This window comes from Nipponia nippon, unplaced genomic scaffold (assembly GCF_047370975.1).
Source record: "Nipponia nippon isolate SJK-2023a ecotype South Korea unplaced genomic scaffold, ASM4737097v1 scaffold_2, whole genome shotgun sequence".
Lineage (NCBI taxonomy): Eukaryota > Metazoa > Chordata > Aves > Pelecaniformes > Threskiornithidae > Nipponia > Nipponia nippon.
The window spans coordinates 127,068,820-127,084,568 of NW_028262336.1; the positions used below are offsets into that span (position 1 = coordinate 127,068,820).

Consider the following 15,749-nt stretch of genomic DNA (forward strand, 5'->3'; position numbering starts at 1 on the left):
GCATGTTTCTGTTGGAAAAGCAGTCCAAAGAGTTAAGGCCCTTTAAGGACACCAAAGGGCATCCACTGATACAGCGTGAAGACTTCATAACTGTAGGGAGTCTGTCAGACTGAAGAACTGCATATTATCCACAGGTTAACAAGGATTTATCTGCCTTACTCTTCTTCCTTTTGGGAGTACGTGCTTATGCCCTGCATGGGTAGTCCTTTATCTGCCCAGAAGGCACTATGTCGAGTTTCAAGTAGAAGGTACAAGTTGATCTCCTGGCAGTGTAGTCAAAAGGATGCTGGACTTCCTGGGGATGCTCAGGACTCCAGAGCAGAGGTCCATGAACAGTGGACACCGCTGCTGATAAAAGCCCTCCCTGAAAGAGCCCTCAAAATCTGAAACAGATGCCACTGCTGGGAAATACATCTTCGGGGCTCTCAGAGAGATGGAAAAGATTTCCACATGCCCAGCGCCAAGGGGAGAGTTTTTCTGTAACAGCATCTCCAGTTCTGAACTATGTGGACAAATCAGGTTCGTGTCATCAGACACCAGACAGATGAGAGTCATCTTGGAGGAGGCAAGATTTGATTTCTTGCTTCGTACCACTCCTGCTCTGTTCCTTGCCTTTCTTAGCAGTCCCACTCCCTGGCCAGATCTGGAGGATCTGAGGCTAAAAGCCTCAGAATCAGAAGGGAACAACAGCAGATTCACTTCAAAAGCAGAACTGCATGGAGCTCTTCCTCCTCTACCCACTAGAAAGGATGACGTGAAGGAACAGAAAGATGTAGAGGGCATGGGCGAGGAGGCTCCATGTGGAGACAGTCTGGACCTAAAGCACCAGGCTAAAACATCCACGGAGGAGGCATTTCAGAGCACTTCTCCTGCCAGGTGAAGGCTGGGCATTACTGTATGGATGGTGCCAAGGAGGTGGTGCCCTACAAGCATAAGGCTGATTCTCCGCTCCCACCCGAAAACTGACGCTATCTGTTAGAAAGCCCTTTCCCTTCACCGCTCCATGCTTTCTCCGCAGCCCCCACACCCAGCTGGGAGCAGAGGAGAATCATTATTTCTCATCATCCTTTAAAACTCCCTCCCTGCAGACACCCTGACAACCGGCTTCCTGCCGCCCAGCCCAGACTTTCGTTACTAATCTGATCCACAAACAGCACCAGTGCCCTCTGGAGAGCTTTTAGAAGAGCTCTGCTCTGCAGGGAAAGAAACAAAATATACATTCAGACACTGCCATGTCCTTGCAGACACCCTAAGTTGTTCCAAAACACCCAGCTCATGTACCAGAGAGAGAACAGAGCTGTGAGTTAGCTCCAGCACTGTATGGATCTATATGGACCTACTGAAACAACCTGAGACCTGGGGTCATCACTGGGGCTATGGTTCATGGTACTGACATTGCCAAACTGCTGGCCAGCGAGAAGAGCATTCATCGGTGAAAAAAGGATGGTCAGCTCTGTTGGGAACAAGTCGATGTTTGTTGGAGAGCTCTGGGAACACAGTAATCCGTCTGTCCTCCTGCCCTCTTAAAAAAATTGCTGAAGACTGTGCCTGTCAACACACAAACACTGTCTACAGTCCAGGAGTCTGGAATGGCTTACAGCAACGTAAGTAAGCATCAGCCCCAGGTGAGGAACTCAGCAAAAGAGAGTATGGAGCAGACAGGGGTGTATGGAGCAGCAGCTGATGTAAAGCTGAGCTCCAAGGGCAGAAAAGCCATCCAGGAGACCGTCAGCTTTGCACTCTGCTAGTGCTTCATCCTCATTTTCTTTTGGGGACCGATGGACCAAATTCCTGCCCTCTCCAGTGATACTGTTTGGTCTTTAGAAGGAAGTGGGATGGGATGGGAAAAGTTCAAGTCCAGCCCTAGAAATACGAGGCCAGACTTTGCCACGTTACCCCTTCTCTTCAAAGACCCACAGCTGGCCCTGGAGCAGATGGGTCTGAGGGGAAGGACCTTACCCCTTTCCTGGTGCATTTAGACACTGTCATCGCTGTTACTCCTTAATTATTCCCTAAATTAATTGTTTACCTGGCCTGGAGAGGGGTTTATGAGTCAAATAACCCTGGAAAAAATATTTTGGGACACTGTGGGCCGAACAAGAGAGGAAAAACCTATAGCTGAGAGCAGTAATAAAAGCACCATCTGTGACCGGGCAGAGAGAACACATAACGTGCACTGAACAGTCATTACACACTCATTTAATTCTCACATTAAGCCAGGAGTTCCCTGAATGATAGAGCACTAATTTCCTACCAATTTACATCCTGTATCTCTGCCTGACACCGCAGCAGTACCAGCTCCTTCCTGTGCTGTGAGTCTGTAAGAAACCACATCACAACACTGTACCAACATACAGCAAAGCTCAATGCTGGCTCTTACAGGAGAGGATGGTGATTGGTATTAAAACAAAACTAATTTTCCTCACTCAGGAGCACCAAGACATGTGTGTCCCTGTGTTGCCATCGAGCACCGAGGCAGTAACCTGCGCCTGTCCGGGCGGACTGCCCAAATCCTTGCAGTGGCATGGAGGATGGACATTGGACAAGTTGTCCTCATTGGCTGAGGATGCACTTCTAGCCCAGTTCTCACCTATGCTCCCTGCACCCCTCCCTGCAGTCTCCTGTCCTTCCTCTGAATGTCTTACTCATCCACCCTCTTATGCCTGTGCCCCTGCTCTGCAGCTCTAATTCCTCGGGACAGCCTTTCAAGGCAGCTCGGAGCTCCCGTCTACACTGAGAGCCACGGGTGGGGACATCGGCTTACTGGGAGCAAAGGCAGAGGTGAAGAAAGGTCCTGGCAAGCAGCATGGGGACTTTGAGGACAAGAAGCTTTTCATGCACAGATAAAAAGCACCATGGGGAAAAGTCGAAACCAGACATCTACAAAGCTTTTCTCTTCTCTTTCCCATGAGCCCAGCTTGTTTCTTTTAAATGAGGTCTCTGGCCAGCAATTCTTTTCTTACCTGAGACTTTGCAGCAAGGCAGGGATTTGTCTCCCTACAAGAAGTGTCACTGCCAAAGCTGCCTCCCAGCACCTCCTGGCCCCGGGGCATCACACTGCTGCTGCCTCTTGTTTCACCCACTGTACTCCAAAGATCCATGCAGAGGAATGGGACAACCTCTGACCACAAGCACAGCAGACATGTTCAGCTGCAGCCTTCCCACAGTGTGACTGCGCAGGAGAGAGACGCGCAGCCAAAGGGCAGAACAGAGCAGCAAAGTCCAGGCTGCATGGAGAAGCAGTGCTGACTTTATCCTTTTTTCATAGAATCATAGAATGGTTTGGGTTGGAAAGGACCTTTAAAGGTCATCTAGTCCAACCCCCCTGCCATGGGCAGGGACATCTTCAACCAGATCAGGTTGCTCAGAGCACCATTCAAGCTGAACTTGAACACTCCTAGGGATGGGGCATCCACAACTTCTCTGAGCAACCTGTTCCAGTGCCTCACCACCCTCATTGTAAAAAATTTCTTCATTATGTCCAATCTAAATCTACCCTCTTTTAGTTTAAAACCATTACTCATTGTCCTATCACTATTGGCCCTGCTAAAAAGTCTGTCCCCATCTTTCTTATAAGCCCCATTTAAGTACTGCAAGGCTGCTATAAGGTCTCCCTGGAGCCTCCTCCTCTCCAGGCTGAACAACCCCAGCTCTCAGCCTGTCCTCACAGCAGAGCTGTGCCACCCTCGCACCATTGCTGTGGCCTCCTCTGGCCCCGCTCCAACAGCCCCATGTCCTTCCCGTGCTGAGGACCCCCGAGCTGGACGCAGGGCTCCAGGGGGGTCTCCCCAGAGCGGAGCAGAGGGGCAGAATCCCCTCCCTCGCCCTGCTGCCCACGCTTCTTTTGATGCAGCCCAGGAGACAGTTGGCTTTCTGGGCTGTGAGCGCATATTGCTGGCTCGCGTCTAAAAAATTGGCCCACCAGTATCCCCAAGTCCTTCTCTGCAGGGCTGGAGACACTCTCCTTCTTTACAGCTGCTTTTCACCTGCCTCTCAGAGGAGCTGGAAGAGGCAGAGGGTCAGGAGGCAGAAAAAAGGACAGGAGGAGAGCCTTGTCCCCCAGCAGGGCTTGCAGAACAGAACAGAATCCTGTGTCCCTGATTAGGAAAAGCATGAGCCGACATGGGGCCAGTTCTGTTTAATATCTTTATTGATGATCTGGATGAGGGGATCGAGTGCCCCCTCAGTCAGTTTGCAAATGACACCAAGTGGGGTGGAAGTGTCGATCTGCTGGAGGGTAGGAAGGCCCTACAGAGGGACCTGGCCAGGCTGGGTCGTTGGGCCCAGGCCAACTGTATGAGATTCAACAAGGCTCAGTGCCGGGTCCTGCACTTGGGGCACAACAACCCCAGGCACCGCTGCAGGCGTGGGGAGGAGCGGCTGGAGAGCTGTCTGGTGGGAAAGGGCCTGGGGGTGTTGGTCGACAGCCACCTGAACATGAGCCAGCAGTGTGCCCAGGTGGCCAGGAGGGCCAATGGTATCCTGGCTTGTATCAGGAATACTGTGGCCAGCAGGACCAGGGCAGGGATGGTCCCCCTGTGCTGGGCAGTGGTGAGGCCGCCCCTCGAATGCTGTGCTCAGCGCTGGGCCCCTCACCCCAAGGCGGCCATGGAGGGGCTGGAGCGTGGCCAGAGCAGGGCAGCGAGGCTGGGGCAGGGGCTGGAGCACAAGGCTGGGGAGGAGCGGCTGGGGGAGCTGGGGGGGCTCAGCCTGGAGAAGAGGAGGCTGAGGGGAGCCCTCATCGCTCTCTGCAACTGCCTGAAAGGAGGCTGCAGCCGGGGGGGGTCGGTCGGTTTCTTCTCCCCAGCAACAAGCGATGGGACGAGAGGGAACGGCCTCAGATTGTGCCAGGGGAGGTTTAGGTTGGATATTAGGAAAAATTTCTTCACGGCGAGAGTGGTCAGGCACTGGAACAGACTGCCCAGGGAAGTGGTGCAATCACAGTCTCTGGGAGTGTTCAAAAAAAACCTGTGGATGTGGTGCTTAGGGGCATGGTTTAGAGGTGGACCAGGCAGTTAGGTTTACAGGTTGGACTCAATCATCTCAGAGGTCCTTTCCAACCTTAACAATTCTATGTTTCTATGATTCTGTCCCCCCACAGATGGGCCCAGGAGGGCACGAGAGCAGGAGGGCAGCAGATGGTCCCTGAAAGCCAGCAGGCCAGGTGGCGGCCATGGGCCCACGCCGTCCCCAGGCTGTGCTGCCACTGAGGAGGGCAGCCTCTCCCTTCAGCCCGCTCCCACAAGTGCTCCCATGGCTGGGTGAGGAGCAGGGCTGCAGCCTGGCCTGGCCAAGAGCGCAGGTGCCATTGTTTTCTCCCCCAGAGGCTTCGTCCTGGCCCGTCCCCTGCTCCCCTTGTGCAATGGAGGCGGTGGGAGCCCAGCTGGGGCTCCTGAGGCAGAGGCGGCAGTGACAGCGCTGCCGAGGCCCCAGAAAGCAGCAGGATCCCTTACCCCCGCCATGGGGATCCCTTCTCTCCCAACATGGGGACCCATCCTGCCCCTGTGGGGATCCATGATGGAGTGACTGCCTCAGTGGACAAGGTAAGAGCTACGGATGTCGTCTGTCTGGACTGCTGTAAGGCCTTTGACACGGTCCCCCACAACGTCCTTCTCTCTAAATCAGAAGGATATGGATTTGATGGGCGGACTGTGCGGTGGATAGCAAACTGGCTGGATGGTCGCATCCAGAGGGTAGTGGTCAATGGCTCGATGTGCAGATGGAGATCAGTGACAAGTGGTGTCCCTCAGGGGTCCGTACTGGGGCCAGCGCTGTTCAATATCTTCATCAATGACACAGACAGCGGGATCGAGGGCACCCTCAGCAAGTTTGCAGATGACACCAAGCTGAGTGGTGCAGTTGACACGCCTGAGGGATGGGATGGCATCCAGAGGGACCTGGACAGGCTGGAGAGGTGGGCCTGTGTGAACCTCATGAGGTTCAACAAGGCCAAGTGCAAGGTCCTGCACATGGGTCAGGGCAATCTCCAGTATCAATACAGACCAGGGATGTCTGGATTGAGAGCAGCCCTGAGGAGAAGGACTTGGGGATGCTGGGGGATGGAAAGCTGGCCATGAGCCGGCAATGTGCGCTGGCAGCCCAGAAAGCCAAGCGTCTCCTGGGCTGCATCCCCCGCAGCGTGGGCAGCAGGGCGAGGGGGGGGATTCTGCCCCTCTGCTCCGCTCTGGGGAGACCCCCCTGGAGCCCTGCGTCCAGCTCGGGGGTCCTCAGCACGGGAAGGACATGGAGCTGTTGGAGCGGGGCCAGAGGAGGCCACAGCAATGGTGCGAGGGTGGCACAGCTCTGCTGTGAGGACAGGCTGAGAGCTGGGGGGGTTCAGCCTGGAGAGGAGGAGGCTGCGGGGAGACCTTGTTGCAGCCTTTCAATACTTAAATGGGGCTTATAAGAAAGATGGGGACAGACTTTTTAGCAGGGCCTGTTGCAATAGGACAAGGGATAATGGTTTTAAACTAAAAGAGGGTAGATTCAGACTAAACACAAGGAAAAAATTTTTCACAATGAGGGTAGTGAAACACTGGAACGGGTTGCCCAGAGAGGCGGTAGACGCCCCATCCTTGGAAACATTCAAGGCCAGGCTGGATGGGGCTCTGAGCAACCTGATCTGGTTGAAGATGTCCCTGCCCATGGCAGGGGGGTTGGACTAGGTGACCGTTAGAGGTCCCTTCCAACCCCAAGCATTCTATGATTCTGCGATCCCGTCCCCCCCCCCGCCCTGCTTGGCGCCATAACCCCACCCCGCCGCCGCTTCCAGCCACTTCACCCGCCATGAACTACATTTCCCAGAGGACCTCGCGCCGACGCGGCGGAAAAGGCGGCCCTTCGGGCAGGGCGCTCTTCCGCTCTGATTGGCTCGCTGCGGCTGCCCCCAGCGGCCATTGGATGGGGCGATCACGTGAGGCAGTGGCAGGCGCATCGCCTCATGGGAGCCGCGCGGGAGCGGAGCGGAGCGGAGCGGGCGGCCGGGGCGGGATGAGGCCGGGCCGCCGGAGGGAGCGGACTCGCTAGGCCTCCGCCATGCTGGGGGCCCGGGGCGGGTGGCAAGCCCTCCGCCGCTGCGCCTCCCTGCCTCGGGCGCAGCGAGCAGTGCGGCTGCGGGTCAGGGAGGCGCTGGGGGCCCGGGAGCCGGCTGGCGAGGTTAAAGTGCAGGTGTGTTGCCGGGAGGTCGGGGTGTGCCTGGTAATGACCCGACCCGGAGCCTTAACGGGAGGGAGAGAGCCTGGAATGGCGTGGCCCACGCCGGTTTCACTGCCTGTGCTTCAGGGAGAGAAGCTAGAACCTCTGCAGCGCCTTTTACTAAACTTACAGATCTCCTTTACAGTCCCTAGAGCCAGCTCTCGCTGCATTTGCTCAGTTTGCCGTTGTCAGGTCGGATACGAAGCTTTGAAGTTACTCAGGGCACATGCAGGGAAAAGCTGTTCCTGTGATGGGTTATACTGAAGCATCTGTACAGTTGTGGTTTTATCACCTATTTGGTTTGGGAGAGTGAATCATTGCCTCTGTGCTGATATTTTTAAAGGTTTGCTTTAGGTCTTGTTCCATGTCTAGTTTTGTAGTAGTGTTGGGTAGAGCCATTGATGTTTGTGTCCAGCTCGTATTGTGAAGCAAGGTAGGCTGGGATAAATGGACTCTAGCAATGGAGCTCTTTTCCTTTCCTCAGCACAGGGTTGTGTGTGTCCCTGTTTTCTCGTGTTTTCAACTGACAGAGCAGTGGTTGCTGATGCATAGTCCCTGGTTTAGTGCAAGGCCCTTGCTAAAACTGAGCAGTTTTCAGTATTTCTGGATGAATCTGTAAAGGACTGGGGTACTTGGGAACAGTTTTAAACTAAACTGAAAGAGGGTAGGTGTAGATTTATAAGGAAGACATTCTTTACAATGAGAGTGGTAAGACACTGGAACAGGTTTCCCAGAGAAGCTGTGGATGCCCCATCCCTGGAAGTGTTCAAGGTCAAGTTGGATGGGGCTCTGAGCAACCTGATCTAGTGAAAATGTCCCTGCAGGGGGGTTGGAACTAGATGATCTTCGAAGGTCCCTTCTAACCCAAACCATTTTATGATTCTGCTGACCCAAAAAACAGTTTGCAGCACATTGGTATTCCTGCACACACATAGGTGAAGCCTAATAGGGTAGGAAGAAGCTCACCCAGTATAGGTGCTTTTCAGCTGTAGTTTTATGAATAATGCAAGCTGGAATAAACTGATGCTAAAATTGGCAATACCGCTTTTTTTTTTTTTTTTTCCCCTAGGTCCTTGCTGCTTTGTTGCTCTTCCTCTGTGCTGGCAAAAATGTTTTTTTTTGTATTGAACTGGATTGGGGAACTGGTCTGGCTTAAACCCGACCTTATTATGGCCAGGTTATAGGAATGTGCAGTCTGGTGTGAGTCAGGATAGTCACTACACCTTGCTTCTGGTAAGGTGTGAAGCGGTCAAAACATTGCTGCCACAGCCTCTGCTGCTCCAGTACAAGCCTGTGGGTATGCTCGTATTTTCTGTTGCAGGATGGAAGACATCTGCTTATTTAACAGATCCCAGAACATCTTGATGAGGTGGGAAAAAAGCTCTTGAGAGTGTTTCTTTGTTCAGGGGATATGTGTGTTTCCTTAAGGAGCGCTTACAAGGAAAGAAACTAAGAAAAACATCTGCCATTATACATTAAACATCATGCATTAAGTATAATATATATGACGTGTTCTGGGGATTTACTGGAATACAGAGGGATAAGCACAACAGCTTCAGGCGTGTTATTGTATGAAATACCTTTTAACCACCTCTTGCTTTAGCCATAAGAACATGAGGATACCCAAATGATCAGACTTTAGTTTTAGACTCTTGTTTCTTGCATTAGTTATTGTCTCGGGTGGAACACCCTGCAGAGGTCATTTAGGTAAACGCCTGTCTGAAATTGTAAGGCTGGAGCAAAAGCTGAAGTTTTATTAATCATTAGGTTTATGGCTTTAACATCTTCCATAGTTCTTGTATGCAGTTGTCCTCCCCCCGTTGTACAAGCCTGTCTAATGCCTTGTCTGTGTTAGTAGTCATGTTGTCATTTTAAGAATGCTTTACTTTTGGTACTGTTTAATTCTTGAAGTTTGTTCAGTCTAGACAACAGAAGTAGATGGATTCACATTGGTTTGTCTGGTATAAAATCCCTAAAGCACTTGCACAGTTTGAAGTCATTGAAACTAGTTGGGCACTTACAGTTAAACAAAAGACAAAACTGATTGTAAAAGAGGCAGTTTGATTGTTTAGCCAGCAATGTTTTTGGTTTTTCTCTGCAGTATTATTATAAGATGAGCTGGAAGCTCCCCAGCGGATAGTTTTGCTTTTAGGGGCAGCTTTGTCCCAACTCTTACGAGCTGGGGAGCAACTAAGGGAATCGCATTTTGGATGCTATTACTTTTGCTCGGTGCCTTGGTACTGATTTTGAATTTTAATGTCTTTTTAAGGGAAGTGTTATTTCCCACTGAAAAAAATCAAATTAAGACACTGGCCTGGCACGTACATGGTCAGTTCTGCTGTTTTGCTGTTACAAAGAACTGCTGTGTTATTGTTTTAATTCTTTTAATCAAACTGGACAAGAACTCTTCTAGATTTTTATTTTTTTTTTCCTCATGGGGAGAGTGTAGTAGTCTTGATTTTGAGGTGTAAAGAGAAGCATCCAAAATTGTCAGGGGATTAATTCTGATTTTTGTTTTGCATGAATGTGTAATTTTTCACCTAAATCTATTGGCTGCTGCATCATTGTTTTAGCAGTCCAATGCCTTAGGGCATGTAAACAACCAGTGAACAAATTTCAGTTCGAACCTTCCTAGGTGATACAGCAACAAAAACTGGTACTAAAATCATCAAAACAGCCTTGAGTGTGTTATCATAAAGAACTGTGCATTCCTAGTCTCCTCTGTTGCAGTAAGAAGTGTTTTGAAGGGACATCACTAATAAGAACATGTACGTTGCTAAAATGCTTTTCATCTTCAGAGCGCTTTGCGGCTTTCCGTATTCTCAGTTCCCCAGAGATGCAGGTAGGTTTTAGTTATCCTTGCTGTACTCAGGAGGAGAATTGATATCTCTGCCTAAGGATTTGTTCCTCTTTGCTTTGAAGTCAATAGAAAAACTGACACTGACTTCTTTTTTTTATTATTATTTTTTATTTTTGTTGCCCCTAAAGAAATATTTCCTTTGATTTCAGTAAGAAGTTGAAATAGGCCTGAAGTAGCATGTCCGGCTCAGCTGAAAGAAGAGCATGACTACGCAGAGTCTATGCCAAGAAATAACAAATGTCGTTTTCTTTTACCTCTAGGGCTGGGTTCGCTCTGTCCGATCCCAGAAGGAAGTTTTGTTCCTGCATATAAACGATGGGAGTTCTCTGGAAAACCTCCAGGTGGTTGCGGATCCCAGCCTGGAAAATAGGTTGGTCAATTTGAGATACCTGGAGAAATATCTGTGTTGCCCAGTGCTTGGAGGGGTCTGCTCAGGCTCCCTTCCCTGTCCCAGTGACTCACCAGACTGCTGGAGCTGGCACCTGACCACAGGAAAGACACTACTGCAGTCTGGGGTCTCTGGATGTGTTTTTAGGATGGAGAGTGTCCAGCTGCTCTGTCTCCACTTAGCTGCGGCCTTGTGGTTCAGTTCTTTGTCCTGTGAGATTAATTTGGACCTAATTTTCTTAATAACTGTAGGCACTCTGGACTACTGTTGGACTTGCTTGGAAATCACACAACGAAGCCAGGGATAATTGTCCCCTTGTTTTTTGGAGAGCGCTGTTGCTCTTCTTATAACTTGAGGGCAGGCTCAGTAGGCATACCCCCTAGATAGGCATGCCATGTAATAAAAGAATGGACTTCCTTTACAGCTTCATTATGTTTGTTACTCTCAATTGTTCTTTGGGCTAGGTTTGGGGATTTCAAGATGATCCAGGAACCTTCTGTGCCTAACTTTATTTTTTTTTATTTTTTTAATTATTTTTTTTATAAGCCTAGTTTGTCCCCACGATAGCCCCTTCTAAAGAAAGCCTGTCTCTTTTCCACTTGTGCAACCTTCCTACCTTGTCCTAAATTCTTCTATAGCTTTATGAATCTATCCATATTCCCACCTATGCATTTAATAATTTTTCATTTCATCAGTTAAGCCCTATGGCTGTAGTCTCTCTTGTGGTCTCCAGTGGTCCAGCTAAATTAACAGGAATCTCTTCTGAACGTAGTTGACTTTGTATCAGCACCTGGTTAAGCTGTTGTTTTTTATTGTTTCCTTAGAGACCTGACTTTTGGAAGTGCAGTGGAAGTGCAAGGAAAACTGGTCAAAAGTCCTCATAAGATGCAAAACATGGAGCTGAAAGCCGAAACCATCCGTGTGGTGGGACCTTGTGATATTTGGGTATGTCACTGCAGCAGGAGTTCAACTGGTAGGACCACTTTGGGAATTAATTTCAAAAGGCCCAAGTATCCAGCAGAGCACGCTTCGAACTGTATTTTCTTTAAGTCTGGGTGCTCCTGCAGGCTTTGATTTGTCAGCGGTGTCTATAGGGTATGTCAAAGGAGAAACATGGGATCACCGTGAAAGCTCTCTTCAGGGGCAGAGCTGTTTCTACGTGGAAACTGGCACACATGCTGGCAGCTAAGAGTGTGCGTTTGTCCCACCCTGAAGCAGTCACCTGTGCAAGGTGGTTTACCTGGCAAGTCTGGCTGGGATACGAATTGGAGAAGCAGTGGGACTGGCGAAACACTCCAGACTGCACAGGTGGAAGAACTGTATCTGCCACAGGCACATTTGGAACCAGCTCGCTGTTGCAGCAGTGAGGTGAACAGCTGGCTTTCAAGGGGGCTCAACATCCAGAAGGTGGAGTATTTCAGAGCGCTACTACCTTCTCTTGTGTTCATGGCTCTTGCTCTGCCGCAAGCATTATAAAATCCACAAAATAACTAGAAAAGGTAGGCTGAAGCATCTAGTTCTTCTCTGCTCTGTAATGCTGATTGAGTTTTAGTAGGCAGAGATGGTATTCCATGGATAGCGATAAAACTATACCTACTCCAAGTTCTCATCCTCTTATTTTTCTTTCCTTGTTGTTTTTAGTCGTTCCCCCTGAAAATGAAGGAGAGGCACCCGCTGGAGTATGTCCGACAGTTCCCTCACCTGCGATGCAGAAACAACACGCTCGGCTCCCTCCTGAGAATCCGCAGTGAAGCCACTGCAGCCATCCACTCATTCTTCCAGGTAGTCCGTCCTGTACCGAGCCTCATGTGTAAAACACTCCCCCAGTTTGGCTTCACAGGAGCACATTAGGAAAGGAGGAGCATGACGTCTTGGCTGCGGAGTATGGATTTTGGCCACGATGGTTTTCTTTCCAGGCCGGGGCCCGACTGAGGCCTGGGCTAGACTGTTGCTTGTGATCAGGTTAGCACATCTGCGGTGGTGTTAGCATCTGTCCACCCATTTCCTGTTAGGTATTTTATCCCTTTCGCTAAGTCGCAGTATAATTGCCTGCAAGTGTGTGTGGTCTGTGGAACACAACATAATGCGGAGTTGTTTAACCCACCCTCAGCAGTGACCTTTTGGTCCTTGGACACAAGCCTCCTCCCACATGGAAAAATCTGTGATGCAGGAAGGCTGCCGACAAACTGACTCAGAGCTTCACGTTGCTCTTCTCGGTTCTTACTTTTCTGTTACTGCATGACAAGTCTGTGTGGATGCTGTTAGCTGAGATTAGGAGACTCCTGTTTTGATGCATTTTAAACTGGTGGGTGGGAGGCACCTGCGTTTTATGAATGTGTCACTTCAGCTGCGGGCATGGTACAGGCTTTGTGCTGGTGGTGGGGGCAGTGAATTAACTCTAATTCATACAGAGACCATGCAATTCCTTGTGTGAGTAGATAAAGAAAGGTAGTAAGTCCTCAAGCACACTTGAGCCCTTTCTTTGAAAGCTGTTCATTGAAGTAAATGTGTTTTAGTTTAGTTAAACTGGCTTTAGTTTGAGTAGAATCATGTCTACAAAAATGATCAGAGGGTGGAACAGCTCTGCTACGAGGAAAGGCTGAAAGAGCTGGGGTTGTTCAGCCTGGAGAAGAGAAGGCTCTGGGGAGACCTTATTGCAGCCTTTCAGTACCTAGAGGGGGCCTACAAGAAAGATGGGGATAGCCTTTTCAGCAAGGCCTGCTGCAACAGAACAAGGGGTGATGGTTTTAAACTAAAGGAGGGTAGATTTAGACTAAACACAAGAAAAAAATTTTCACGATGAGGGTGGTGAAACATTGGAACGGGTTGCCCAGAGAGGTGGGAGATGCCCCATCCTTGAAAACATTCAAGGTCAGGTTGGACAGGGCTCTGATCAACCTGATCTGGTTGAAGGTTGTAGAATCGTTAAGGTTGGAAAAGACCCTTAAGATCATCGAGTCCAACCGTTAACCCAGCACTGCCAAGCCCACCACTAAACCATGTCCTCAGGCACCACGTCTACCCTTCTTTTAAATACCTCCAGGGATGGGGGCTCAACCACTTCCCTGGGCAGCCTGTTCCAGTGCCTGACTACCCTTTCGGTGAAGTTTTTCCTAATATCCTATCTAAACCTCCCCTGGCGCAGCTTGAGGCCGTTCCCTCTCAACCTATCACTTGTTTATTGGGAGAAGAGACCGACCCAGACCTGGCTACAAGCTCCTTTCAGGGAGTTGCAGAGAGCGATAAGGTCTCCCCTTAGCCTCCTCTTCTCCAGGCTAAACAACCCCAGCTCCCCCAGACTCTCCTCATAAGACTTGTGCTCTAGACCCTTCACCAACTTCGTTGCCCTCCTCTGGCCACGCTCCAGCCCCTCCATGGCCTTCTTGGGGTGAGGGGCCCAACACTGAACACAGTACTCAAGGTGCAGCCTCACCAATGCTGAGTACAGGGGCACGATCACCTCCCTGCTCCTGCTGGCCACACCATTCCTGATACAAGCCAGGATGCCATTGGCCTTCTTGGCCACCTGGGCACACTGCTGGCTCATGTTCAGGCGGCTGTTGACCAACACCCCCAGGCCCTTTTCTGCCAGACAGCTCTCCAGCTGCTCCTCCCCACGCCTGAAGCGTTGCCTGGGGTTGTTGTGCCCCAAGTGCAGGACCTGGCACTGAGCCTTGTTGAATCTCATACAGTTGGCCTGGGCCCATCGACCCAGCCTGGCCAGGTCCCTCTGTAGGGCCTTCCTACCCTCCAGCAGATCGACACTTCCACCCCACTTGGTGCCATCTGTAAACTGACTGAGGGTTCACTCAATCCCCTCGTCCAGATCACCCATAAAGATATTGACCAGGACCAGCCCCAATACTTGTCCCAGCCCGTGGCAGGGGGGTTGGACTGGGTGACCTTTAAAAGTCCCTTCCATCCCAAAGCATTCTATGATTCCATTCTATGATTCTATGTTCAGAGCATTCCAATTACAAAATTCGTATCTGGTAATCAATATGGCCCAAAGAACAGGTCAGAGTTGTTGAGATTGAATTTCTGGTCCCAAGTACGCTGGTATTTGTCACTTGCAGTGGCAAAGGCGGCTTACTTGCCCTAGGAGTTATCTGTATGATATTGCATGGTATTTAGAAGATTATTTTTTTTTTTAAGAGCCTAATAGAAATACTCTGTCAAGTAAAGCTACTATTGGTTTCAGCATTGTGCCAGTAAGAACCCAGCTCTCCTGGGAACCGGCCGTTGCTGGTGTTGAGCCACTAGATGGCATTGCCTACAATAATTTGTGATTTCAAACGTGCACAAGGAAGCTAGCTGAGATACAAAAAAGCATCTTATTCTGACAAAGGCTTTACTTCTCCAAATTAATTCCAGCTCAGACTCTGACATATCTTCCTGTTTAAAATGCTCAAGAGCTGAGCAGTATTAAAAAATATAAAGTATCATTAATTTAGCAGCAGCGGCTACACTAATGTTGTTTTTAAAGGGGTAAGAAAGATTTGGTCCTGCACCTGATATTTGTGAATGCTTATGTCACGACTCTCCTAGCACCAGGAACGTCTGTGGTTTGCTCCATTTCTGATGGAAGGAAAGCAGTCTTTTTAAATTGCTACGTACATCATCCTGAGAATGTTGCAATTTCCAACTTGACATAAAACATACAACAACTAGAAAGTATAATCGGAGTGTTTTTACTGTGCAAAGGTGTAAAGAGCTTAATGGTGAAAGAAAATAAGTGGTGTTTTTTGAGTACACACTCAATTATCTAGACTCCCTGTAACTTTAAAAACTCTTTTTTTAGCCTGTTCATTTCCAGCAGTGAATGACTGATGCCAAATGCCTTTGGTTTGGATGTTGAAAGCTAAAATGTCATCTCTAAGTCTTCTCCTGACTGTTGTGGTCCATGTGGGATAGGAACATTGTTCCTAGGCACAGTAAAATAGTTGGAATGTGAATAGAAATCTCCACTTTGCACATTACCTAACTTCCAGGTTTGTCAGAGCCAGTAATGCGACTCAGAGTATTTTAGGAGCTTTTATAAGGTGAACTATGCAAGACGCTTTTATGGGATTCTCATCTTTCAGACCTGTGCAGTTCACATTCCTTTCCAAAGCACTTAAGGAGTCTCCTGTGTGAAACGTGTTTCTTTCCTCGTACAGTTGCTGTAATTTAGGCAGTTTTCCAAAAACTCCTGTAGGGTTGGGAGGCTATATGACCAGCAGGTCTCTGGAGTATCCATGGGATTATGGCGGAGACCTGCATTTTGTATTGGTGGGCTAGAACTGCCCTCCCTGGGCAAAGCACGTA

At 49.6% G+C, this 15,749-nt stretch overlaps 1 protein-coding gene across 4 annotated transcripts in view; it reads left to right on the top strand.

The window, feature by feature from the left end:
• The first annotated feature begins 6,938 nt into the window (after window positions 1-6,938).
• NARS2 (asparaginyl-tRNA synthetase 2, mitochondrial) overlaps window positions 6,939-15,749 on the top strand; it is a 55,690-nt gene continuing 46,879 nt past the window's right edge. For all 4 annotated transcript variants that reach the window (XM_087756718.1, XM_087756717.1, XM_087756720.1 and 1 more), the window contains exons 1-4: window positions 6,939-7,167; window positions 10,315-10,424; window positions 11,267-11,387; window positions 12,084-12,224. In XM_087756718.1, the coding sequence (XP_087612844.1) occupies window positions 7,036-7,167; window positions 10,315-10,424; window positions 11,267-11,387; window positions 12,084-12,224 (504 nt within the window). In that variant the 5' untranslated portion in view covers window positions 6,939-7,035. The remainder of the gene's footprint in view (window positions 7,168-10,314; window positions 10,425-11,266; window positions 11,388-12,083; window positions 12,225-15,749) is intronic.